The sequence below is a fragment of the Pantherophis guttatus genome, chromosome 4, assembly GCF_059756535.1.
Source record: "Pantherophis guttatus breed Tessera chromosome 4, ASM5975653v1, whole genome shotgun sequence".
Taxonomy (NCBI): Eukaryota; Metazoa; Chordata; class Lepidosauria; order Squamata; family Colubridae; genus Pantherophis; species Pantherophis guttatus.
The window spans coordinates 128740133-128767607 of record NC_142066.1 but is presented as its reverse complement, the minus strand read 5'-3'; the positions used below and the strand labels follow the sequence as shown (position 1 = coordinate 128767607).

The following is a 27475-nucleotide window of genomic DNA, read 5'->3' as shown; positions in this document are numbered from 1 at the left end:
GACACCTGAAAAAAATTAAAAGTACTTTTTTATTTATTTTTATTTTTAAATAGTTATTTTTAAAGTAATTCATATTCTCTATTGAAAATATTAAGAAGCTATTTTTATTTGTATAAATTTTGTTGAAAATATTCCAAAGAATCTCAGAACATCAGCTAAGAAGTAAAGTTGATCTTTTATAAATTCTTTTTTTGGGAGAGGCGGGGGGTTATAAACCTACCAATTGAAGCAGGGTAACCTTATTTCTGACAAGCAAGGCAAAGTTTCAGGAAGAAACACATAGTTTCCATTCTATAAAAGAGAACATCAAAGTTGTGTGTGTCCACTTTGAAATCCTTTCCTTTATCTTAATGTTTGCTATTAGATTGAGGTTTGTAGAGTCCAGCCAATGACTGGTAAGAAATTGAATAGATCTTAGTCAAAATTACCTTACTAACGATCTTATGAGCTAAAATTTGAATCCATTTCTGTGATATTTACTTACTTGTTTACTTGTTACTGAATGATTTGATTTTATAAAGCAATGGAAATTATGTGTACATGATAATCCAGGTGATATTCCACGTGATTTATTTAATCTAAACTGATTTTAATTCAGAAACCTCAGTTGATTCAACTTCAGTCTTCAGATTTCATATTTACATATAGTTGTTATTGTGCAATATATAGAATATGTAGACCAGTTTACTGTACGGCATGGCTGCTGTGCTCTTGATTTGACCAGTTTAGCTTTTGCAGCTCCTCATATGCTTTTCTTGGACCATGTGTTCTTCAGTTTTGCAAAATGAGATTTAAGTAAAAGAAATAACATGAAAGTTATTAATGCCCCATTTTTAATCCTCTTTTTTGTTTGTTTGTTTATTTCTGACCTCATCCTGTGTCCTCTAAACTAATTGCTTGAGGTCAGTAAAAATGTTTATACAAAACCTACAAGGATAGGATCTCTCAGTTTTCAATTTATGCTTGATACCACATGTAAGCTCATTAGTCTTTGCTAGTCATCTTTTGATCTTCTATTAGGCCACATTGGGGGGCGGGGAAGCAATGCTGGTTTTAGCATGTTTCAAGCTTGGATTAAAAAAAAAAACAATTTAAACATTTGTGTCCCTTGGTCTTCATGTATTGTCCATAAGCCTTTCTGCCATTGAAAAGTTTGGTTTTCCTCTGCTGTTTCTTCTCTTTTCATATTCTTCATGTAAAAGACAATGAATTCCTTCCTACGTATCTGTTTTATGAATGTCCTCATCCATAGTAGAATAATATCTTTGATAGGTTCCAACAGCTAGTGTGACCATTGAAGGAGCTTCTGCCCTCAATCGTGTCCGTTGGAGCCAGGCTGGGAAAGAAGTAGCAGTCGGCGATTCTGAAGGACGGATCTGGATCTATGATGTTGGAGAGGTACTTAATCATCTTTATAAATATTTGGATGTTTTGTAATGGATTTTCAAAGAATGCTCATGCAGTCAACTTAGTCTGGTCTGGGAAGCTAAGCAGAGCCTACTTAATATTGGAATAGAACAAAAATTTATGCAAGAAGCCATAATGATTGTAGGGTAATAATGCCCATGATGATACAAGATCACAAACATAATCCTTTTATACTTCAACCTAAAATTTTGTTGCTTTCCTTTCCTGACACCCTGCAAGCACTTATGAGATAAAAGGCCACCAAGGAATGGCAAAGAGCTAGAATGTGCAGTGAAAAAAGATAAACAACCAGGAAGAAGGCAATAGCAAACCCTACTGCCAAGCAGGTTACATGGAGGTGCTCGTGTAATTATCAGGAGTTGAGCTTGAGTTAAAAGAGGCTTGACCTTGATCCTAATATTGGAGTTAAATTAGTGTATCATTTCAGAGGCATAATTATCTGATGCAATGTGAAATCAGTCCTTTTGTGAAACCAGGGGAACTTCAGTTTCAAATACAAGTACTTGAAATGTTCCTGTATGTTACAGTTACTAATCTGTATGCTACAGATAAATTTCACGAGGTATACCCAGAACATTTAAAATGGATGGTAATCCATTTTAATTTAATTATTTTAAAATAATTAAATAGTTAATTATTAATTCTGTTAACTTGATTACTGTTCATTCCATTGACTTCATTTTAGAATGTATCTAACACCTTGATTTTATTCATTCAGAATTATGCAATAAAAAGAATTCTTTAATATTTTTAAATAGGTTCTTACCCTAGATGAACTATGTTTTATACCAAGCTAACAAGATATCAGTGCACTCAAAAAAGTGCTTCCTTTCAGTTCTGTAAATAAATTACAGCCAGGCTAATCAGCTTCTTGGAAAGACTTGCTGTTTAATTTTAGTCCTTCTTTCTTCAAGTTTCTAGAAATAATTGATTCTACATGTTTTATAAGCATTTGGGACACAGTACCCTCATGTCCTATTTTGCAGAAGATACCGTATATACTCGAGTATAAGCCGACCTGAATATAAGCCGAGGCACCTAATTTTACCACAAAAAAACTGGGAAAACTTATTGACTCGAGTATAAGCCTAGGGAAATGCAGCAGCTACTGGTAAATTTCAAAATAAAAATAGATATAAAATAAAATTACATTGATTTTTTTTTTATTAAAAAGTTTTAACAAGTACCACAACAATTTTTCCCATCCCTCCTCCCCCTTCCCTCCTCCCTCATTACTCTTCATTTGTCTACCATTTATAAAACCAGTTTGATCATTATGAATCATTTGTTGCATGACTATCATTAACCTATTTGCTAATATTTTAGCAAAAATCTTGTAATCTATATTTAAAAGTGATATAGGCCTATAATTTTTTGGCTGGGTGTGGTCTTGCTCCTCCTTTGGAATCAGAGAAATATAAGCTGCCCTCCAGGATGGGGGTACATCTCCTCCAGATTGTATGTTAGTAAATAATTCTTTGAGTGGTCCCACCATTTCTAATGATTCCAGTGTTTATAATAAGCAGCTGTCAAACCATCCGTCCCAGGAGCTTTACCCACTTTCAACTGCTTAATTGCAAACATAATCTCCTCGGAAGTTATTGGTTGATTTAAACCCTCCCTTTGCTCTTTTGTAATTGTAGGAATATTCTCTTTCTGTAAGTATCTATCTATATACTTCGAATTTTATCACTAGCATACAACCTCGTGTAAAATTCTAAAAATGCTTTTTTAATCATATTTTGCTGATAAACCTCTTTACCTTTATATTCTATTTTCTCTATGATCTGTGACTTTTGTTTTTTCCTTAACAGATATGCTAACCATCTCCCTGCTTTATTAGCGTTGCAAAAAGTATTATGTTTAGCATATTGCAAATTAGTTGCAACCTGATCTTCCATTAACATATTAAATTGCCCTTGCAATAAGTTAATTGCCTCTTTTATTTTCTTGTCTGCTGGGTTCAGTATCAAAGCTTGTTCTTTTTTTTAATTTCCTCTTCTAAGTCCTTCCTTTTTTTTCCTGTTTACGTCTATGTTTGTTAATCAAATATATCAAAATACCTCTCATATATGCTTTACTTGCATCCCAAACCATTTCCATAGATGTACCCTTATGCATATTTATAATGAAAAATTCTTTCATAAATTTTTTACATTCTTTTACATTTTCCTCATATCTAAACAGATTTTCATTTAACCTCCAAGACCTCTTAAATCCCATTCCATACTCTAATTCCATCCAAACTGGACTATGATCCATTAAGGCTCTTGGACAGATCTTCGTCTTCTCCACCCTAGAAAATGATCATTAGTAATTAATATGAAATCAATCCTAGAGAAGGATTGATGCCTATCAGAAAAAAAGGTAAAGTCTTTTTCTTCGGGGTTCCTCTCTCGCCAGATATCTCTCAACTCCATATCATCCATCATTTCAAAAAACGACTTTGGCAATCTGGCACGCGTTTAAATATTCTGCAAGAGCCCCTTCTTATCTTTTTTAGTGTCCAAAACTCCATTCCAATCGCCCAGTAAAATACATGATTTATAATCCCATTGTAGTAACTTGGAATGTAAAAACTTATAAAATTTTTCCTGTTGTTGGTTCGGTGCATAGACTCCAATTAAAAGTATTTTTTCTCCTTTTATTAAAAGTTCAATTGCTATAAATCTTTCTTGATCATCTGCTTCAATTAATTTAGCGATTAAGTCTTTTTTTAGGTATATAACTATACCATTCTTCTTCTCGGAGGCAGATGCAACAAAATGCATGCCTAACCTTGCATTTATTAAGTATTTTTGATCTTTCCTTCTAATATGAGTCTCTTGTAAACAAATTACATCATTTTTAAACTGTTTCAAATAATGAAATATTTTTCTCCTCTTTTGTGGTGAATTTAGGCCATTAACATTCCAAGTCAGAAATCTAGTTGCCATTCTTGGCCACCTGAAGCTTTTGGAGCATCTGCTGGAAATCTCCATGTATTTTGCTTTTTGGTCTTGCTCCTCCCACTGCTTCTGTTTTTGTAGTTTCTTGAATCATCTGTAGTTGCTGCAATCTTAATTCTTCTTGACGCTTGGCTGCCGCTCGGGTCTGTCTTTGATCCTTAGGTTTTTCTATTTTGTCGGATACCTCCAAAGCTTGAGCAGTAGTTGAAAGTTGTATTAAATCTTCTTGAGTAATCAAAGCTCCCCTTTGGGCCTGTGCCAGTGATTCTTCCTTCTCCCCCTTTGTTGCCCCCTCTGCTTCCATCTTCCTTCTAGCTTCTGGGGGCTGTGGGCATCTAGCCTTTAGTACATTGGTGTAAAAATCTCTTGCCTTCCATACTGAGTTAAGACGATATCTTTCTCCTGAATAGTTCACTGCTAGTCCAGCTGGAACTTCCGATCTGTACTGTATCTGACAGTTTCTCAGTTCTTCCACCAGAAGGGCATAATCCCTTCTGGCTCTCAACATTTTGGGGGGGATTTCTTTCAGTATTAAAACCTCCTGCCCCTGCACTTGAAGTTTATTTTTAAAAGTGACTTGTAGGATTTCATGCGTATTCTCCTTGTTGTAAAATAGACTACAATGTGTCTTGGTAGATGTTTCTGTTTGGCAACCCATGAATTGACACGATAAATTTTGTCAATTTCCATTCAAGATTTGCTTTTTGATCTCCCATTATCTGTGCAAATGCTTCTGAAAAGATCTCTCTCAAATTCTCTTGCTTATTTTCTTTGAGGCCTCTTATTCTCAAAGCAAATTCCACATTTCTATATTGTATCATTATCACATTGGCCTCTGCTCTTTCCATCTTATTCTGGACCTCTCCCATTTTATTTTCCAAGTTCTCATTAGACTGCTTGATTTCTTCCACTTTTTCATCTATTGCTTCAATATGGCCTGCCAGACCTTGAACTGCCATGATAATATCTTCTCTAATTTCTTGATTTTGTTTTTGAATAATCTCTTTAATTTGAACTATCTCCTCAGCAACATCTCGAATTTTATCCTCAAACACCGAAGTAATTTTTTTTTTCTGTAACAGAGGCTTGTGTTTTAAGGGCTTCCTGCAACATTTCAAGTGTTAATATTGGTGGTTCCGTTGGAACAGAGAGAGATTGCAATTTGGACGTTTGAGCTGGCGAGCTCCCAGCACTTTTGGGGACAATAGTCTTTATTTGTTTTGAAGCCATTTTTAGTTTCCAATTTGAATTTATTCAGCAGCCAGAACAACAAATCCACCAAATCCAAAAATTCCCAGTCTTTAAATAATATCAATCCCTTTTTTTAAAAAAACACTGCTGTAGTCTTTTAACCTTCTTTAAAAAAAAAAAAAAAAAAAAAGCAAGAATCTCTAATTTTGAACAGGGGCTACCAGCGCTAAACGAAACTTTCCTTTTTAACTTTCACTTTCACGCCCATTAAAGCTCAATCGCCATCTTGGTTTCACTTTCTACCCTTAATGAGTCAGAAGGAAGTAATACACATTTGGAGTTAAAGTTCATTACTTGCAAATCTGATCTCTCCTGAATTTGCTCAGCCTGCTTCCGAATGATGCTTAATCCAAGCGTTGTTTGCAGGGGTGGTCGCGGCGTCTTCTTCTGCTTAAAGCAGAAACATCCCAGATTCGGAGCTCTGTCGGGCTTCCAGGGAGCTCTCACCCTTCGAGCCCCAGAATTATTCCTGGGGCTCCTTGGGGAGCTCTACCTACGCCCGTCTGCCCTCTTCCTCCCCTTTTCCCGGGCAGAAAGATTCCAAGCCGCTAGACAACTGGTTTGCGCTGTTTTAGCAGCTTTACGTGATCGTGGGGCTGGCACTCACAAAAGGAGCATCTTCGGCGCCTGTGGTGCCACCGGAAGTCCAAAAATTACATTGATTGAGGCATCAGTAGGTTAAATGTTTTTGAATATTTATTTCAAAGAAAAATAGTAAATTAGCTCTGTAAGTGCATAGTGTAAACTACACTATAACTAAATTACACAAGAGAATGTAGTATATATACCAAAAATAATTCAATAACAATTTAATCTGATACATTGGGTTAAGTGATGTAGGGCTTCATCTAATTTCAGGCAAGTTCAAGCCTCTGTTAAGAGATACCTGCATTCTCTCTCTTTCTCCCTTCCTTTTTCTTTTTTTTTCTCTTTATTTCTTTCTTCTCTCTCTCTCTCTCTCTCTCTTTCTTTCTCCGTCCCTTTCTCCTTTCTCGCTTTCTGTGAAGAACCCCAGAAGGTCTTTGGTAGGAGGAAGAAAAGCCAGACATTTTGAAACGTTTTGTAGCTTACCCTGAGCAAGGATAGCTAGTGCAGGCACTTACAATAAACTCTCAACTCAAGTTCAGTGAATTTAGGGATCCCCAGACAGTGAGGATGAAGTGTGAGTAAAAGGGTTTACCCTTCCCTCCCTCCCCACCTCTCTCTTTCTTTCTCCCTCCGTTTCTCCTTCTCATCTGGCATTCTTAGAGCTCCACTATTGATTAGCTTAGCCTGAGCAAGGATAGCTAGCAGCCAGCCTATTACAATAAGCTCTCAACTCAAGCTCAGTGCACGTGAGGATCTCCCTAAACAGTGAGGATTTCTTTGTTTCTTTCTCCCTTGAAGCCCCCCCCCCCAGCTCGTTTTTGCTTCCAGGGGGCTGCAGGGAGTCTTGCTAGTCACCCCCCCCACGCCCCTTTTTGGCCTTAGCAAGCCTCCCTGCAGCTCCTGGAAGCCAAAACGGGGCGCAGGAAAAAAGGCATTTTTTCCTCACTCGAGTATAAGCCGAGGGGGGCTTTTTTCAGCATAAAAAATGTGCTGAAAAACTTGGCTTATACTCGAGTATATACGGTAAGTTTTGCTTACATTTGGCTTCCCCAGCTAGTCTAGATGTGTCAAATTATTTGGGTTCCACAGCTAATCTAGATAGCTCAAGGTATAACTCCAGACCTTCCAGGCCAGAATTACTATTGGTTATACAAGTAATCCAAAGTTAAGCAAATATAAAGAATTTATTGATTGATTGCATTTATAAGTATAGCATGAATTATTAGAATATAGCTATTAACACCTGAACAGCTGACAAAGTAGGTAAAAAGATAAATCAATTAATTTTCGGTTTATCGAGGGTTTTAATTACCATACTTTTTGGAGTATAAGACATACTCCCCCCCCCCCAAAAAAAAAGATGGTGGAAAAGTTGGTACGTCTTATAGACCAAATACGGCCATTTTTGGCCTCCCGAAACCCCCCCTGCCATTTTTTTTGCAAAAATGGGATGCACAGAGGGTCTGGGAGGCCTGCAGAGTGCTCCTGGGGATCGGGGAAGGCAAAAACCGGATGTGCGGAGGTCAAAAACTATTTTTTTCTTGTTTTCCTCTTTGAAACCTTGGTGCATCTTATTCTCTGGTGCATCTTATAGTCCAAAAAATTCAGGTATATTATTTTTTGAATGGTTGCAACTATTTCTAAATATGCATAGGAAATTATGGAAATAATGCCCTTTATCGTCTTTCGATGGGCAATACATTCAGATCATAACTGGTTGGATTAATAATGTAATCAGTAGACACTTTTCATTCTGTAATAACTGAAATAGGGAGATCCATTCAGTGGCCTCTAGACTGCAGAATGGAGAGAAGTTTTATTTTATATTTCCTTGACATGCTGCCTGAAAAATCCGCTCTAAACTATCTTCCGTATTGTACGTAATAAGATAAAACTTTCACACTTTTACCAATTTATCCTCAACTCACAAAAAGTTAATATTGTGAAAAAAAGTTTTTGAAATATTAAACAGCTGTGACACAATATCAGAATTATTAGGTCTGTATTTTTTAAAATGTAATCACTGAAAGAATTGTTGAATGGAGAAATAATATTGTTTTAAGTATTCTTTGCTCATACTCATACAACTCTAATTATACAATGAGATTGCCCAAAGAATAGTGTGGAAAAGTCAGAAATATAGGTGTTCTACTGCAAAGGTTCACCAGAATAGATGCTTTTTTAGCCATTCCAGCACTTCATTATATATAATCTATAGGTGTTCATAGTACATCACCACAGTTATCCCCAGAGTCCAAATGGATATTGAAGTGGGAAAAAAAATGCTTTCTCTACATTGTAGGAAAGAGATTTGCAGAAAGGATTTCTTAGTCCACAGCCATATATGAGCCATGGTATTACATAACCCCTTTTGGCCATCTTTCATTTTATTATCTTTCTTACTAATAATAAATAAAATGGGCTATAATGTTGTTGCTTAAATGTGCTTGCTAGTAAGAATGAAATAAAATCTGAAATTGGTCATAAAAAAGCAGTAAGCTGTAGGGTGAACAGTAAGTATAATGGAAATTAGCAAGCTGAATAAACCATGTGGCAGTGCAGTTCTGAATTCTTCCTTACAATAGGCTAAAATTGAAGTCAGTATGGTGTGTGCTTGATGGACGGTGTCTCTTTGTTGCTGAATGCAGCATAAAGTATACCATCTGCATTACCGTTCCTGGAACAGTTAAGGGTGACTTGTGCAGCAATCAGCTTTTATAGACAGAATTTGTTTTTTGTCATTATCTGTGATAGTATACTGAGATCTCCGCCTCCCCACAGTAGGGAAATATTATAGAATATATACAGATTTAGCTTTAACTTACACAAAGTGATTTTATGGCCCATAGCAAAATTGCTTGAGCATGACTCATATTTTTGGCTTTTGCGTGCTTTCGTGGGAGCCGCTTTGGCTTGCAAATGACTGCAAAACATCTTGGTGTATCGTTATCATAATTGCTAAACTGTCTGAAGTCATTACACTCAAATTTCTGCTACGGCACTGGCAGGACTTTATTTGCTTTTTTTATTTATTATCTGGATTTGGGTGTGGGTGTTCTGAAATATATACATACAATTTTTTCCCATTCTGAGTGATCTGACAGACACTTGAAATACCTGAATTGACAGTATAATCTCTTCATGTCTGTTGTCTGGAGTCTAGACGGGTTGGAGATATGGCTCTTTTGACTTCTCATACTTCAAGCTACTAGGGATATTGTGTTCATCTCTTTTGGATCAGCCATTAAAATGGAGTTAACTATGTTTTATCTGTGTTGTGGGTTTTGATTTCTATATTTTTCTTTTCATTTGAGAAGCAGAGTTAGAGCCCAATGTATTAGTTGATCTGTAGAGTGGGATTTTTCAGCCTAGGTGACTTAAGTTCTATCCTCACCACTGGTCCTAGAATGGTCCTCTACTCTTATATCACTGTGTTTTCTGGGGCTCTTTTGTCTCTTCTGCAACTGAGTTGATTGACTTCCAGCTCACCTCTTGCTTCAAAAAAAAAATGCTGCAAATCTGTTTTGCGGTGCGGATACCGGTAGTTCTTGATTCACAACCATAATTGTGATCAGAATTTGCACTCTTAAATGATCTGGTCATTAAGTGATTCATGAATCACGCCTGATTTTAGGATCCTTTTTGTAGCAGTCTTTAAGTGAATCAACACAGTTATTAAGCATAAAGACATGCCAGTTGCCAAGTGCCCAAATTTTCATCACATGGTAATGCTGCAAATGTTGTAATTGCAAAGGCTAGTCATAAGTCACTATTTTCAGTCATGTCAGCGGTGACACATGCCTGTTAGTTGAAGATTGCCTGTATTTCCTCTGCAACTGTGCATATGTGGCAGATCTCCAATGGGAACTCACATCTTGTCTTAGTTTCTTCTATTACCTCCAGAGTCATGGCACTTTACAAAGCTTCTCCATCAATTTTGGACCATTTTTGAAGATGCACATCATTTGTGTTCCCTAAGCAACAGCCAGTTTGATTTTTCCCCACAATAATAAAAAAACAAAGTGGGAATGCAGCTGGCGTGGCGAAGTCCTGGTATTTTTGTGAAATTCTGGACCAACAATAATGATGGTATCTGAGAATTGTGGAAAGATTACGGTTTGCATTTGAAAGCAAAAGCAGTGGTTTTGTAGAAGTATCATATAACCCTTTGTACAGGATCCCCTGTGAAAATTCTTTTATACTTTCTGCAGTAGGCGCATAACCCTTATTGCAAGATCTTTATTGTCCTTTTCCAGTAATTTAGCTAAAACACTTCTGTTTTGTTGCACATACATATTGCCTTGTCGACATTTTCCAAGTGCTGTGCATCTATTGGAGCCTCTTCCCAAGTTTGTACTAGCTGGTGGTTTTGGGGCAAGCATGGTACCTGTGCTGAACCTGTTGCAGCTTTTGCAAATGCCAGGCTGCCAGAGAACCAAAGCAGGTACAGTCATGTAAGGGAGATGCTGATTTTATGGAATTGCTTTTGTCTCTGGAACTTCACTGGAACAGGTGAACTCTGTCAAGTTTCCCCTTCTCTTTCCAATGGGATTTGCAAAATTCAAGGAGCTGAGGGCTTTTTTTACCTTGTTTTTCCTGTGTGTGTGTAGGGGATCGTGTTACTATTTAATCTGCAGCAACTTTAGAGAGGATGTCCCAAAGATGCTTTTTCAAGAGGCAGCTGGACTTCGATTTTTCTTTGAAGATGTTTTGTTCTCATCCAGGAAGCTTCTTGGATAAGAAGCTAAACTTCTTCAAAAAAAACCCAGAAAGTCCAGTTGCCTTTTGAAAAAGTACTTTTGGGACAATCATGACCTGGATGACTGGGAATCTTTATAGACATTGAGAGGGAATGGTTGTTTTTTTAATTTCTTCTTAGTATTTCAAGATTAGCAGAAGTAAAGAATATGACACACATTGCCTTCAATTAGCTGCTAAGCATTTGGGGGAGTAAAAATGGTGGCTTAGTATTGTTGAAATTAGTAAAGCTAGTTTTCACTAAGGAGATCATCTAGTCTCCCATGAGTGATCAAGATGATTGCAGCTTGTACGGTTTATATTCCCTCATCAAATGTCGTACGAAAAGAAGGGTTGCCAGCAAGAAGGCAATTTAGTCTATTAGTTTCTTTGTCCCAATCTCTAGCAAGAGAATTCTGCTTTCAAGAAGACAGCTCTCTGTTGGAAGATTTGAAAAATCCTAAAAAGATCAATCAGAAGCTTTATGTTGGTCCTGGATGATTCAGAAAACTGAATCAGGATGTAGATACTGGTTTGCAGAGTTCAATCATTCTTTGTTAATATCAATTATATTTCAGTTTAAATAGCTGGGTTTATTTATTTTATTTTTCTACATTTAAATTAGCATACATAAGTAAAACAAAATACCTTTGTCTTTTTCAGATTCTATATTTAAGATTCGCCTTTAAAGGCAAATGGCTCTTTCTCTTGAGATGTCTGTATGTGAGTGTATACATTAAAAAGCATTGCCTAATAATGTGAGTAAATAAGGGGTCTTTATGATGAAGCTTTGTCTTAAAAGCTGGTTGGGTTTGGTGAGCCTCAGAAATAGCAAGTTCAATTGTACTGTAAAAATTTGGATGGCAGAAAAAAAAAATCCTCTGCCACATTCTACTAATACCAATTTCTGCTACACAAATTTAATAGAACTAAGAAAGGTAACTCAGCTGTTTTTTGTCTGATGTGCTTAAAAATCTATCCCACTCATCCCCAAATTCCAATGTTTTAGGGAAAGCTAAGAAAACTAGACAAATGCCTAAATCTAAAGTCCCCAAAATAAATAACTTCCAAAAATGAAATTGCGTGGAAATTCTCTATTGGTAATTAACTCCATAGAATTTTATAATATTGCATTACAAATATTTTATAATATTGGATTATACATACATTAATGCTGCACAGTACTGCTAAAAGGCATATTTTAGGTAATATAATTTCATAACATTGTAGATCATCCTAATGAGAGACTATAAGAAAAACATTTAAAATGCTAATTATCCAGACGCAAAAGTAAACCATAGTTACCTCGGGGGGTTTTTTGTGCAAAAAATAAAGCAGATTGACTAAGAAATAATTACAGCTATTTGTAGTACAGAGAGCTAAATGAAAAAAATGATCACCAAATTTGGAGTATAATCTGTACTGCATTAATGTAGTGGAATAATTATTTTCACAATTCAAGTTAACAGACATGCTCTTCCTGATTGGCATCAGCATATGTTTTCTGGAGAAATGTCTTCTGAAACAAGAATTGGTTTGTATAATTAATCATCTTTATGTTCTTCTGCGGTTTAAACTGTTGCTTTCAATAGCAACCTTGGTCATGACAGATCACTTAATTACAGTGTTAAAAACTTTTTTTATGATTGGTAAAGTTGTAAGAAAGATGGAGGTTTGTTATGATAAGGTACAGATTAGCTTAAAATTACAGAATGCTAAAGTACAAATCAGGTTATTAATTGCTCCTTAAAAATGTAGAAGCACGGTGCCTGATGTACAATTTTAAGATATTTGAAGACTGCACATAACTCAAAACAGCCAGGTTTGATGGCATTTTAAAAAGCAAGTCTTACATGACTGATGGAATTTGGGAAATTTGTAATAAACTTTTCCATTGGTGAAATACAGATACCTACTTTAAACATGGTTTTAATGCAGTATAAAATTTTGTTTAATAGTAATGAAGGGCCAACAAAGCATGATAATTGAAAAAGGAAATTAAAACTGTAAATTTTTTTTAGTGAGTCAAACACAGTCTTAAAAGATTCTTCAGATGTTTTGGAATTTATTTATTTATAATTTGTTTATTTTGATTCTTTCACATCAGTGTTGACATCTGACCAATACTTGGACAAATCTCTACAATTTTTCTGGCAAAATTTTAGAAGTGGTTTGTCATTGCCTTCTTCCTAGGGCTGAGAGAAAGTGACTGTTACACAACTTGCTTTATGCCCAAAGCGGGACTAGAACTCATTCTGGTTTCTAGCCTGGTGCCCTAACCACTGCATTAAACTGGCTCTCAATATCAGTGCTGTGGAGTCGGAGTCGGAGTCGAGGAGTCGGAGTCGGAGGAAATTGTGGGTACTCGGAGTCGGAGTTGGAAGTACAAAAAAACTGAGGAGTCAGAGTCAGAACGTTTATCTCCCGACTCCATAGCCCTGACAGTGCTGTGGAGTCGGAGTCGGAGGAAATTTTGGGTACCTGGAGTTGGAGTCGAAAGTACAAAAAACAGAGGAGTCGGAGTCGGAACATTTATCCCCCAACTCCACAGCCCTGCTCAATGAGCCAATTCTGAAAACAAACTGACATAAGAATAAGAAAGAATAAGAATAAGAAAAAGATGTAGAAGAGAAGGCAGAGCTGAGGCAGAGTTAAACGAGTTATCAGCCTAGAGTCATTATGTTACCACAAATGGTCTTAAGCCCAACCCCTTTTGAATTCCATTGACCCTTATCTGGTGCCAGCTTAGTATCAAATGTTTAGTTGACTAGTTTGTATATAAGCTTGAACAAAAAAATCTTCGTAACTGCAACTTATGTGTGGTCCTGATAATAAGTATTTGTTCTGGCTTTTATACCATTCTGTTAGCCTTAGTGTGCTCATAGTATGGGATGACTGTATTAAAAAACTACTGATATTTTTCTTGGATAGCCTAAAATTACATTATTTTAAGCAGAGGAATCACCTGGAAGGGGCAAAAGAATTATGGCACTATCCCATTGCAAGCTATATTTTTGTAGTGATGTACAAAAGAACCTGTGTTGCAATAGCATGATATGACTTTTATCACATCACTTCTGATTTTAAGTATATCAATAATCATCTTAGATAAGTTCATCTTCATAAAATGTTCTTCAGTGGATTAATTTAGTTATGCAAAAGAATTTTTTTCCTCAAACTTTGGAGAAACATAGCTAGTCACGTGGACTAGGTTAGGTAACAGAGCTACCTTTCATACATGGCCAAGCTTCTCTCCCTTAAACTCTGTTTCCTCCCCACCCAAAAAATTATAATTAAAATAGGCATTCTATTAAGTATCATCTATCATTGTCTTTTCAGAATGTCTATGGCTGCATTAACAGTCATAAAAATAGTTAAAGAAAGTGTGGAGAACATGGCTCTTGGAATTCTTTCCAACTCCTTTATTAGCAGGGCTCACTGGAAGCATCTATGTTTTGTTCTGTCTAACAGAGCTATGTTGCATGTCTGTGTAGGTTCCTGCTTTCCCCTAGAGTTTTGTGTGTATGGGCAGCATAAGGGAACTGGACATGCTCTTATATGAATTCTCTGACCAGGAGAGATTACTTACAGTGGAACGTTCATTGGAAATAATACTACTCAACATTTTTTTCTTGGATTTTCTTTTAGTGAAAGTTTTTTAGAAGTTTGATAATAGTCATGGAAAATATGCAGAAGCATTTAGTTCTGGATAAAGATTCAGAAAAGGACTCTGATCTGAAAGTTGCAGACAAAAGAAATATTCCTATTTTGGAGAACTAAGTTGATCCTATTCATCAAGCCTGCATGTCCTTACAATGCTAGGAGCCTGACTGAATGGAGAAGTGACAATTCCCCCCCCCCCCCGATGAAGACTGAGAGATTGAAGAATGGATTTATTTATACCTGCTGTATTTTTCAGAGTATAAAATGCACCTTTTTACCCCTCAAAAGGGGGTGAAAATTTAGGTGGGTCTTATACACCGAATGTAGCCCTGCCCACCCACTGGCCCCCACCCTTTGGCCTGTGCCTCGCAGCAGTTACCTCCTTGCAAGCAAACAGCAAGAAAAAACAGCCCCTTTCAGCTTCAGCATAGGTTAATTAGCACAAATTGATTTGATCAGCCTCCTGACTCTCAGCTGATTTGCTCTCAGCTGTTTTGCACAGGGGTTTCCTGCTTGCTGCAAAAAGTGCTGGAGCAGATTTTTTCCCCCTAGCTATGCTGAAAAAACGACACTGAAAGTAAAGCAGGTTCTTTGCTGCAACGTGACAAAATGAGGCAGAGAAAGATTTCTTTTTCTTTTTTCTCACCAAAAAGGTAGGTGCAAACAATGGGAAATTTAGGGCAAAAGAGAGTTCAAGATTTTAAAACACAAAAGAAAAAATAGCGCTATTTAACTAGGGAATTGTAATAATTGAGATACTATTAATTGTATATTGTGTTGAAAGCAGAAATGGTTAAGTTGTGGTTTGGAGGAATATATGGGGAAAATTATTTGGTTTATTATTATTGGTTAATATAATTAATTGATTTGTAAGAAATTGGATTGCATGGAAATAATTGGAATATTCATGTTCATATTGATTAATATACAAAAAACATAGTTATAACTTATTGATTTATATAAAAATGTTGAATTTGTATTAAACAGTTGTAATAAATAATTAACCAATGTGAGGATGGATATAAAAATAGATGACAATGGGAAGGGGTATAATATAGAATAGAAGGGAAAAATTGAATTTGATTAAGATTAGAGATGAGAATGAGAATGAAGGGTAATGTTGGTTTTTTTAAAAAAATAGATGAGGAATAAATATGGCAAAAAGGAAATATAGAAATTGTAAATTTAATTGAAAGGACTAAACACTGTTTAAATTTGTGAACCAGCCAAACACTCTGTTCAAAGAAAATACATTGTGTGTTTGTATGTGTGTTTGTCTAAAAAATAAAAAAACCCTTTTTAAAAAAAACAACCCAAAAAGGTAGGTGCGTTTTATACTCCAGTGCGTCTTATACTCCGAAAAATGCGCTAGTTAGAAATTACTTCTGGCTGGTCCTTCACTGTTTCCAGGGCAGACCTGCGGGCCAGATCTAAGTACCCTGAGGGCCGGATCCGGTCCCTGGGCCTTCAGTTTGACACCTGATCAGGAGTGCGTTTCAAAACCTGTTGCTACCGTTTTGCTTGTGGGTGCTTGCACGTGCGCGCACCACTTTGCACATGCACAGAAGCATCCGGGCGGGTGGGCAGAGCCTCCTGCCGCCGCCACTACCAGTTTGTCCAATCCGGGGTGAACCGGTAGCAACCCACCACTGCCCCTGATCTAAAGTAATAAGGATTTCAGGTCAGGTATGTAGTTCACAGCTAGAGCACATGCTTTATTTATGAGACTGCCACTCTAGCCCACATAGCATAAAGTATTGCTAATGGAGATAGGATTGTTTAGTGTGGTGTCCTGCATTGTAGAGAGGATGTTGGCTTGATTTTTAGCAACTTTGGTTTCAAAGTATACTTAAAGGGAGAAAGGCTGTTTAATTTCAGCCCTACCAGATTCAGATTAGGAACCAAGATCATAGGGTCACTTGTTAGTGTACTTTCTCAAGAATTTAGTCAGTATGATGTTTCTAGAACAGCAGGATAAAGAAGGCAGATCTAAATTTTTCGAGGTAAGGTATGGGAGTTTCAGTAATGCCTTCACAGTCATGAAGTTTGGTCCAGTGTGGCGTCTCATGTGGTGGTAGTTCTTAACTTACTGGCACCGCTGCCATGTCCATTTGAACAATACAGAAACAGAGTTCACAGCAGAAGTTAATTGAGACAAACCCTTGCAAATTAAATTTAAAGAAAGGGCGGTCTAACAGTTCCTCTGATACCTGCTATGCAATGGATGGATGCAGTCTTCAGTCTGCCTGTGGTATTCCACCCCTTCAGTTATGCACACCAGTGTATACATAGAGCTGATTAAAATCATCTGCATGCAGTTTTCTGGCTTCAGCCTCCTTGCCAGTGGTTTCATCCATTGTTAGCACGGAGGCTAGGCTCCCTGAGAGTTAAGCACAGTGGTGCGCTTGTTAGGCTCTGGGTTCCTTTGGTGGCCTTTTTCTTCTAGATTACCTCCCACTTTGTTTCCAGCCATGTGTGTGGCACTGGGAGCTGCCTGGAAAAATACTGACTTTTTCAAGCTCTATATAAAGAAAAATAATGAAGGAGTTTTGATACCACCACAGGATCAAAGCTAGAATAGGTAGTATATATATATAATGGTATACATTTGCCTGTACTGAGTTAGCAGCAAAATATCTTCTTGGGCCTCAGACTAATCAAACTGCTTCTATAGTCAGAATAAAAATGTGACATGGAAACTTTTCCCTACAAGATTGCAGTGCTTTAAGATTTGAAAAGGATCGGGCCTATTATTGTCAAAAGGAAGTGAAAATTATCCACGTATAATTTTTTTGTCAACTGTGTCCTTGTCACAGATTTATAAAGAAAAAATGTCTATGCAGAAATCGAGGTGTAAATCACAGGGTTGTGCTCTGCTCTAGCATTGTACAAAGTCAGTAATGGCAAAAATAAAGTGTCCAGCTTGTCTCACAGCAATTCAAGATGGCTTTTAACTTGAGGTAGGACAGAAAAACTGTCTGTTTCTGATTCATGATCCTGTGTGGAGTCTCCCTTCTAATATGTCAGGTAGGAACTATGCATAAGAGGTTTTTTTTTTTTTAAAAAAAAAAACCCTGATAAATTTTTTGTTGAAAAAAAATACTGTGATAAGGGAGGAAAAGGAGAAGGACTATCAGATTTTGGGATGAACAGGTCCACCTTTCCATCAGTGTAGCTCTTATTCTTGGTTGGTCCAGTTATAGCAGTTGCATAGATGTGTGGGAGAAGGTCAAGAATTGACTGCTGCTCTAGGAGGATTGATTTTCCCAATGTGTATTACAGAATTGGGAACAATCAGGATACCCTCTTTCTTTCTCTCTTTCCCTCTCCCTCCTCCCTCCCCCTCCCTCCCCATACACATGCATTACAATTGTGGATTGACAGTTTCCAGAGATGTTAATCCAGCCACATTATCAGGTGACTTTTTCCGGCCTTAGAAAGTCAGGCAGCTAGAAATGAGTCAATGCTATGCTCTGTATTTTTCAGAGTATAAGACCCATTCTCTCCCCCTCCCCCCACCCCAAATGTGGGTGAAAATTTCGATGCTTTTTATAGACCAAATATGGGCTTGTTTTTAGGCTTCAGAACCCTCAGTGCATCCCGTTTTCACCCTCCCCGGCCCCCAGAGGCACTCTGCAGGCCAAAAATGGCTGCATTTTTGGCAAAAATGGGATGCGCAGAGGGTTTGGAAGACCAAAAATGGGCCAGTTTTTGGCCTGCAAAGTGCTTCTGGGGACCAGGGAGGGCAAAAGCATGACACGCAGAGACCAAAACTATTTTTTTTTCTTTTCTTCCTCTAAATCTAGGTGCGTCTTATAGTTCGAAAAATACAGTAATTCACTATTTCTGCTTCCTATGTTCTCTTGAATCTCAGCTGGGAAAGCAGAAGTGAAACATTTGTCAAGTGAGTTTTGCGCCCTTTTACAACCTCTTGTGCCACGGTTGTGAGGTGAATCTGGCTTTCCCATTGACTTTGTTCATCAGAAGGCCACAAAAGCTGATCACATGATCCCAGGACACTGCAACCGTCATAAATATAAACCAGTTGCCAAGGGTCTGAATTTTGATCATGTGACCATGAAGATACTGCAGTTGTTGTAAGCGTGAAAAATTGTCATAAATCACTTTTTTCCATGCCGTTGTAACTTTAAACGGTCACTAAATGAACTGTTGTAAGTCAAGAACTGCCTGTACATTCTAAAGACTATTTAGCTGCTTTTAAGACTAAAGAGGAAATCTGTACAGTAGACCTCAAGGCTGAATGCTTTTCTTAGAGCAATGTGTAAATAGGGTAGAAATTATGTTTATATATATAAAGAATAAACAGTTAATAGTTAATGCTCCCTTGAGATATAATTTTTCTGAAATGATTTTGTTAAATTGAAAGATTACAAGGCTACTGGTAAACCACATTTTAACTTTATTTGGAAGTTTCATCTTAATCATTATAACTTACTTGTATTGCTGATGCTATTGGAGGAAGCAAACTAAAATTAACTCAAATTCTTTTTCGTGGTCCTTAATTAGCCAGCTTTTCAAAATCTTTTTAACTAGTTGTCTTGGAGCCACACATAATTTAGAACAGAGAATATCAAAATGAGAATGCTAAGATGTGAATTTCTGTAAAATAACATTCCTCTTTCCAAATAAAGGCTTCTTTCATTGAAAATGGAGAAAAAAAATTGTGAAATGGATGTGGAACCGATGCCATCCAAAACCATTTTTGCATCTGAAAAAGAAAACTAAAATGGCTCTTCTCCCATTTTCAGTTTTGTGAAATGGCCAAAGAAATGGAGGTTGAAGACTGAAAACAGTGCTATGGCAAAGTGTCTTCCAACCTTGAGTTTTAGAAAACTCTGAAAAATATCAAAATAATTTTGCATTTGGAGGAAAAGAAACTGTAAGATTGTGCAAAAGGGATATCCAGCCATATCTCGATAGGACACTGCGAGAAATTACTTACTAGTTAGAGGTGTACTTAACACAGAAGAAGAGCATTCTGGGTAAGATGGCAATGATACGTAGGTAGTTCTCAACAAACAACTATTCATTTGGTGACCATTCAAAGTTACAACTGAAAAAAGTGACTTCACGCTTAATGACCATTGTAGCATCCCCATGGTCACATGATCAGAATTCAAATGCTTGTTAATACTGACTCATACTGACTCATATTTATGATTACAGTGCCCAGAGATCATGTGATTGACCTTTTGTGACCTTCTGACAAAGTCAGTGGGGAAACCAGTTTCACCTACCAACCATGTTACTAATTTAACAACTGTGGCACGAAAAGTTGTAAAATGGGGCAAAACAAATGTTTCACTTAGCAACAGAAATGCTGTGCTCAATTGTGGTCGTAAATTGAGGACTATCTGTAGGGTGGCTGCATCAAACCAAAGGGCAGTCAGGGGTTTCTCATTAGTTTGTTCAGACTATTAAAATACTTAGCATATTATTAGGATTTTTTAAAATCTTTCAACTCTACTTTGGGCATCATCTTTTGTTGTTTCTTCTGCCCCCAAATGATGAGAAACAAACTATTCATTTTTGACCATCATCACTAAATAAGATTCTGTGAGCCATGTCATTCTAGCTTCCTGAAGATATGAGGCAACACATGTGATAAAAAGCAGAAGTGATTTTCTTGCTCATTTAAAAGAAGGAATTAACTGTCTCATTTCCAATACTGGGTTTCTTGGCCTTTTTGGAAGAATATCAGGAGATTGACATTTCCTGAAATAATTAAAGGCTGGATTCTTTTGACTGACTGCCTTGCTGTATTCCAGAACGTTCTAAGATTTCTTGTTTTGCTCACCATGAAGAAAAAAGATGTTGAGACTCTAGAACAGTGGTCCCCAACCTTTTTATCGCCGCGGCCCGCTGAGCGCGCGCAGGGGTGAGGGCACAGCCCAGGAGCTTTTGCGCACGGCCCATTGCGCACGGCCCATTGCGCACGGCCCAGGAGCCTTTGCGCTGCAGCGTTCATGTCCCCCGGCCGTTGCGCGGCCCGGTGCCAGGTACTCCACGGCCCGGCACCGGTCCGCGGACCGGGGGTTGGGGACCACTGCTCTAGAACACAGATGTCAACCTTGCCATATCATGTGATGTTTTGTGACGGTTTTCCCATTCACAGAGTTTGGGTGGGTGTGGCCTGCGTGTGACGCATCTGGCCTATGGGCTGCCAGTTTGACACTAGAGTGCAGAGAAGAGCAACAAAGATGATTAAGGGACTAAAGGCTAAAACATAAAGAACAGTTACTGGAATTGGGTATGTTTAGTTTAATGAAACAAAGGACTGGGGTGACATGATAGCAGCGTTCCAGTATCTCATGGATTGCCACAAACAAGAGGGAGTCTTGTTTCTCCAAAGCACCTGAGGGCAGGACAAGAAGCAATGGGTGGAACTAATCAAGGAAAAAAGTAACCTAGAACTAAGGAGAAATTTCCTGACAGTTAGAACAATTAATCAATGGAACGACTTGCTTCCAGAAGTTGTGAATTCTCCAACATTGGAAGTTTTTAAGAAGGCATTGGACAACCATTTGTCTAAATGGTATAAGGTTTCCTGCCTCTGTGCAAGGGGTTGGACTAGAAGATTGCCAAGATCCCTTCCAACTACTCTATTATTCTATTCTATTTCTATTTCTATTCTACTCATTCTAATTCTATTCTAATTTTTATTGATTGATTCATTATTGACACATCTGTGACATTTTCCTCCAAAGAGCTCAATAGATCAAGTGATAAGGATCAAGTGAGAAAACAATATCATGGTGCATCCATCATCTTATTTTCTGAGGCATTGTGCCAGATTTAAATGACCAATTTAGAAAGGACTACTTTCACCTAAGTTGATCAGAAACACTTTCTCATGCAAAGGGTATCCACTTAAATTTAGTGCTTTTCTTCCCCTCACTCCTGTGGGCCACAATTGATTTGCAGTGAGAAATTGTACGCAAAAAGTTATATGACTTTTTCTGGAAATATTTAATTTAAAGACTACCGAAATGTTTGCCGTTACTCAAAAGGTATGCCCAGTAGAAAGACAGATTGTTCTGTGTTGCATTTTTACATAAGTCACAAAATGGCTTTTTCTTTAGCAGGGTCTTGAAAGCCTTCAGTATTTTAGTATATATTTGTAGTGGAAGTCACTATTGCCTGGAGAAGGGAAATTGCTCCCATAGTTGAATCCATGCCAGAGAGATTTGAAACACAAAGCTGTTGTGTACAATAAAGACAGTTTTCTAAGACTATAGAAAAGCAGACTGACTTACAGTCCCATTTTTGTGCACCGTGTCAGGACATACATTTTTAAAGTATTTCAAAAGAATTAACAAAACAATAACTTAGCCTTGACTAACCAATTCCAATTTATTTTAGATTATTTTGGCCTGAGCAGGCATTCATAGTTATTTCTAGGGCAACAGTGTGTGCATTTCTACAAGACCCATTTTTTGTTGCTATTTTGTGCTGAAATAAATACAAAATTAAAGTAAAATCAAGTAAAATTATTAGTTTTAATTTATTCAGCATATTGGAGCTTCATGGATTACAGTTTGTGTGAATTCTCATATCTTTCCTATGCTGGGCACACATATTCTCAACTATATGCACATAAGAAACTCATGAACTTGGATAGGAAGGCAACAGCCCTTTTAAGTCTCTTCCATAGGCTGGTCTTCTGCCATTGTTCAAATGTACTATTTGCCATTTAGGCTGGAGTGCACAGATGTTAAGCTTCCAACCATAGATAACCTGATCCTCCATGCATTTTAAAACCATAATAGTGACCATTGCCAAATCTGACCACTGCAAATTCCATCGTTTAACCATTAAATGTGTTGTATAAAAAAAGTCCTTCCTTTTATTGGTTATTATTAATCTTGTATCCTATCATGTCCTCCCGGATAAATTCTTGTTCCAAGTATTCTCATTATCCTTCATGAAGAATTATTTGCTGTTTACCCAATTTTATATTATCTCTTCTGCCTTTCTTTTCCTAATATTGTTCTTACATTACCCAGTCCTAATTCCATAGGGTATCCCCTCTCTATGATTTTCAACACCCGAATCACTTTCTCTTCCTTATCCTATTTGTTCCCAACCCCTTTCTTGGTTTATTTACTTTGAGGTGATTTGGAAAGGAAGTTATTGACAAGTTATTGACAATAACAAAAATCCTTGTTATTACCGTACTTTTCGGAGTATAAACACACTTTTTCCCCCTAAAAGAGGGTGGAAATGTTGGTGTGTCTTATACACCAAATACAGCCATTTTTGGTCTCCTGAAGCCCTGCCTCTTTAGTCCCATTTTTACTTTTAAAAAGGGCCAGTTTTTCGCAAAAACAGGGTACACACAGGCTTTGGGAGGCCTGCAGAATGCTTCAGATGGCCGGGGAGGGCAAAACCCTTTTTTTTTCTTGTTTACCTCTTCAACATCTTGGTGTGTTTTATACACCAGTGCATTTTATAGTCCAAAAAATACAGTATTTCTAAAAATACATATAGAAATGTGCAACTAAGCTTGTAAAAAGTCTGTGAAATTTGTGTCCTCTGATCTAAACCTTTTAACACTTTTTAACACCACTAAAATTTAACTATTATAATCTGATATATTCCTTTATTTTATAATCTGGAATATTATGTTTTGGAAAGTTACTAGAAACATCACTGGGTTTAATGGCTGTCTGATAGTGAAAGAACATATACACAAACAGACACACAGATACACATATACACACACACATATCCAGAATGAACAACAGTTTCATGTCCTGAAATATATATATATATATATTTCTTACTTATCTACAGAAAAGTTTATATTGTGCCTACAACTTTCAACAGTTCTTTTCTCTCACAAGCATCCAGAGAGAAACTATAGACTATTCAACCATAAAAGAGCTGGTTGATTTAAATTCATTATTACTTGCCTTAGCAGCTTTGTGGATCAGACTACCCTGAACCAGCCTGAAACCTGCTCTAAGTCTATGAAAGAAACCAACTTCAATTTTATTTTGCATTCTCAAAAATTGTAACTCTGCATAAGGATAAGATAACTAGTGGGGATTTCCTTGGCTTTCGCTTTTCAAGCACCATAGGAATCAGATATTTATGCATGGTTTTAAATAGTGAACCAGTGTTAGAAGGTTATCTTTTTAGTTTGCTTTTGGCTTAGTTAATATATAAAAACGGGGGGACATGGTTTGTTCAAGATTTTCTAATTTATTTTTTGTTTGGCTTTGTGCCATTTTGAGTTTGAACAAATCTACTTATATTTGTTTAGCAACAACAGTTGTAGGAATTCAACAGATAAATTTGACTAGTTTGCAAGACTGTTTCTGACTTGCTTCGCCTGACATGGAAATTTTCTGGTATGACAATTCTAGGATTCTTTTTCGACAGATACATCAAGAGAACTAAAGCAGGTGTAGACTGCTTTTAACTCCTGACACACACAAACCCACAAAGCTCTTGAACTAATTGCTTTAGATATGCCAACTATTTATTTATGCATGGTAGTTCTTAGTTTCAAATTATTGAATTATCTCCTTTGTCCATCTCTTTGTTGGTTGAAAACTAGACAGACTTAATGAAGTCAGCTGTTTTTGGAGAAAGTGGAATGCATTTGTCAAAACTTCCTTGAAAACTGGCTGTAAGATGCAATTCTACCAATATGGCTTCTCCATGTAGGCCCATATTTTGTAAGGTAGAAATTGCAAACATTCAGATTAATTTAGGAAATCACATCTTGCCATTATAGGATCTCCAGTCCACTCATGGTCACTCATTAAAAAGTAAAGATTTTTGGACTTCCTTCAAGTTTAGAGAGGAGGAAATTATTTTGATTTCAAAGTTACATTCACCTTTAGATAGGTGATATTGCGCCCTTATAAAACGGAGTCAGTCCTTCCCTGTCTTAGATACTGAAACTGGTTGTCAAAATTTTCATCTAGATTTTACAGTTCCAAACAATAATTGCCTTTAATGATGATTCAACTGTTGCTTTGAAACTTTTTTAATTTCTTCAGTCTTAAATTACTTTTATCTCTCAATTTTTTTATCCTTGCAGCTTGCTGTGCCTCACAGTGATGAATGGACTCGCTTTGCACGCACTTTGGTAGAGATCAGGGCCAACAGAGCTGACAGTGAAGAAGAAGTCACCATGGAAATAGCTGCTTAGAAGAAAGCCTAGTCCTTCCCTTCTATCTGTTGATGAAACCTCCATTGAGCATTAGTTCAGTATACTGTTGCTAGCAGTGTTCCTGCCAGCATTACTCATCAGGTTCTTTCTTACTAATCATACTGTGCTTAGTAGCCTGGAAATATTGCTTCATCTCATATTTCTTCTAGAAAAGTTATAAATAAGAAAAAAATGCAAGGGAATTATGTTGCTGCCTAGTTGATTACTTTAGTAATTGCAATAAACAACCCCTAAGTAAACTTGAGTTCATAACCTTTTATTTGGCCCAGTCCGGGTAAATCTATATGAAGTCAGATATGATTGGATGCAGATGTGATGTGCTTTGTGACTTAGGACTGGGCCAAAGTTTTTAGATGTGGTGATTCACATGGTGACTTACATAATGAATGGATGTACTAAATAAATATTGCTAATCATTATCTATTCCAGTCTGCGCATGGAACATACTTATTTGAAAGCAGTAAAGCATGTGTATAATGAATCAACATTCATTGCATTCCCATGCATGTTGGAATCATCTTTAATTCTAAATAACAATTACAGGAAGTCACTTTGTAATAAAATGGTAGCTGTAATAGGTTGAATAAATCAAACAAATCAATCAATACCTATGATTTCCTGGCAGTTTAATATTTCATGTTGGTCACTGATACTTGTTACATATCAGTAGTATCCATCTGAATTGGGCTGCAGTTGCTGTTACTACTAAGTCAATGTTGAAAGGTGTACTGTGGCCATGTGTTACTCTTTTTGTATTAAACCTATCTCTTAACAGTAAATGAGAGTATTTGAATAAAGAGGCTTATATAGTTGTAACATGACTTGCTCTTTTTTGCTTTCCTTAAGAAAATAAATCAAATTCATTCTTACATATTAAAGTGCTTCCAATGTCCTTCTAATGTCATCCTTAGGAAACAACCTGAATGGAAATTAAATTATTTTCCATACCAGGATATTTTTTTTTTGTAACAAGGCTTGGTGATTAGATATACTTTTTTCAATCCAGTGCCACCACAAATCCCATGAAATTGTATAGGGTTGGCTCAAGATAATTTGCTCCATGTGCCACTTCCTACCCCAAGTATATTTCACCCACAGAAACCAATTACTTCAAACTAATGTGGTAGATTTTTTTTATTCATATAAGTTAAAGCACAGTACTAGTTACCTGGCCTATCTTCCAACATGAAGAAACAAAACTGTCTTTGGTTATTACTTCTAAGTCATCCAGCACATGCCATTTTAGCTGAGTAATTGCTTAATAGTTGAGCCATCTCAAAAAAACCAAGCCTTACACTTCCAAGATTGTCTTGGTGTTTGTAATCATGTACAGAATATTTGACTGAACTACACTTTCTTCCTGTTTCAAAGTTTGGCCATAACTTGAACCCACTATGTGTCTCATTCTAAAACTGATGTTTTGACCTTGAGCCATATGTTCTGAATCAATCTCATCCCTGGTCTACTTGGACTGGTATGTAGGAAATATGTTTTCTGTTCAGACTGTTATCTGACACATGGATTTGGAAGGCCTTTCTTCACCAGTCATGGGTTTTCATGTAGAAGGCATGACCAGTCAATGGAAAGAATATGTGTTTGCTCCAAAAGTGCAAACTTCAGCTCAGAACAGAACTTAGCAAGTCTTCTGTTGTAATCAAAATTTTAAAACTAAATTGCATCCCCAGAATCACACTTTAGGTTATAATTTGTGAATAATCTTGCAGATGCTATTATTGAAAGCTTAAAAAATTAAGAAACACTGCGAGTCTCTGTCTATTGTTAGATCCATTTTGTACTGATGCTCTAGAAAGGTAGAAGAGATTCTCAGATTTTTCAGTAGCAAATAAAAGCTCAACTTCCAATAGTTTTTCTTCATTTTGGTTCTCAACAGATGTGGGACATGAAGAAATGAATCTTTATATAATAGAACCCGACAACCTGTTTTAGATATTTTTGTTTCAAGAAAAGACAAATTGTACTCTGAAAAATCAACATGCTGTTAAATTTCAGTGGTATAATTCTAAGGATGCAAGGGCTATAGAAAGTAGCCCTTGGGGCACATATTTTTCCATCCTATAAAGTTCTTCATCTGGCCTGCAGACAAAATGTAACAGCACCGTTATGCATGTTTGAAGCTGCAAAGAAAGCACTTGTGAAGTTTGAGTCTTTCTGCCCATACTTCTCAATTCTTAAAGATTATCTCATCAAATTGTACAGTTTTAATATTCCAAGAACCATAGACTGAAAATTAAAAATTAGACATCTGAAGGTGTTCAACATCTATCAGAAGAAATTTTCAAATTATAAGAATTCAGTACTTTTGTACTGTATAACCACATAATTTAAAAGTTGTACATATCCACTGAAGAGATGGAACAACCTATACACATAAATAGTTGCCAAGTTAGAATTACAAAAAAAAGTTTTATTTTGGTACACATGTATACAGGTGTGCGCCCGCGTGCTCACCCACCCACCCACCGAGTTTTGGAGATTGTTCTTGATTATTTTTACTCATCCAGAATATGCGTGTATGACTTCTGGATTGGAAACTACACTCCAAAAAGCAGTGACAGAATAAGGACTTAATTTTAATTTTCTAGATTTAAAAACAAATACTCAAATCTGCTATCATGGTACTATGCAATGTTAT

The 27475-nt window shown here is 36.8% G+C and overlaps 1 protein-coding gene across 10 annotated transcripts in view; it reads left to right on the top strand.

The window, feature by feature from the left end:
• DYNC1I1 (dynein cytoplasmic 1 intermediate chain 1) overlaps positions 1 to 25638 on the top strand; it is a 212867-nt gene extending 187229 nt beyond the window's left edge. For all 10 annotated transcript variants that reach the window (XM_034402103.3, XM_087892761.1, XM_034402096.3 and 7 more), the window contains 2 exons: positions 1273 to 1398; positions 24691 to 25638. In XM_034402103.3, coding sequence (XP_034257994.1) covers positions 1273 to 1398; positions 24691 to 24801 — 237 coding nt within the window. In that variant the 3' untranslated portion in view covers positions 24802 to 25638. The remainder of the gene's footprint in view (positions 1 to 1272; positions 1399 to 24690) is intronic.
• Positions 25639 to 27475: the final 1837 nt, after the last annotated feature.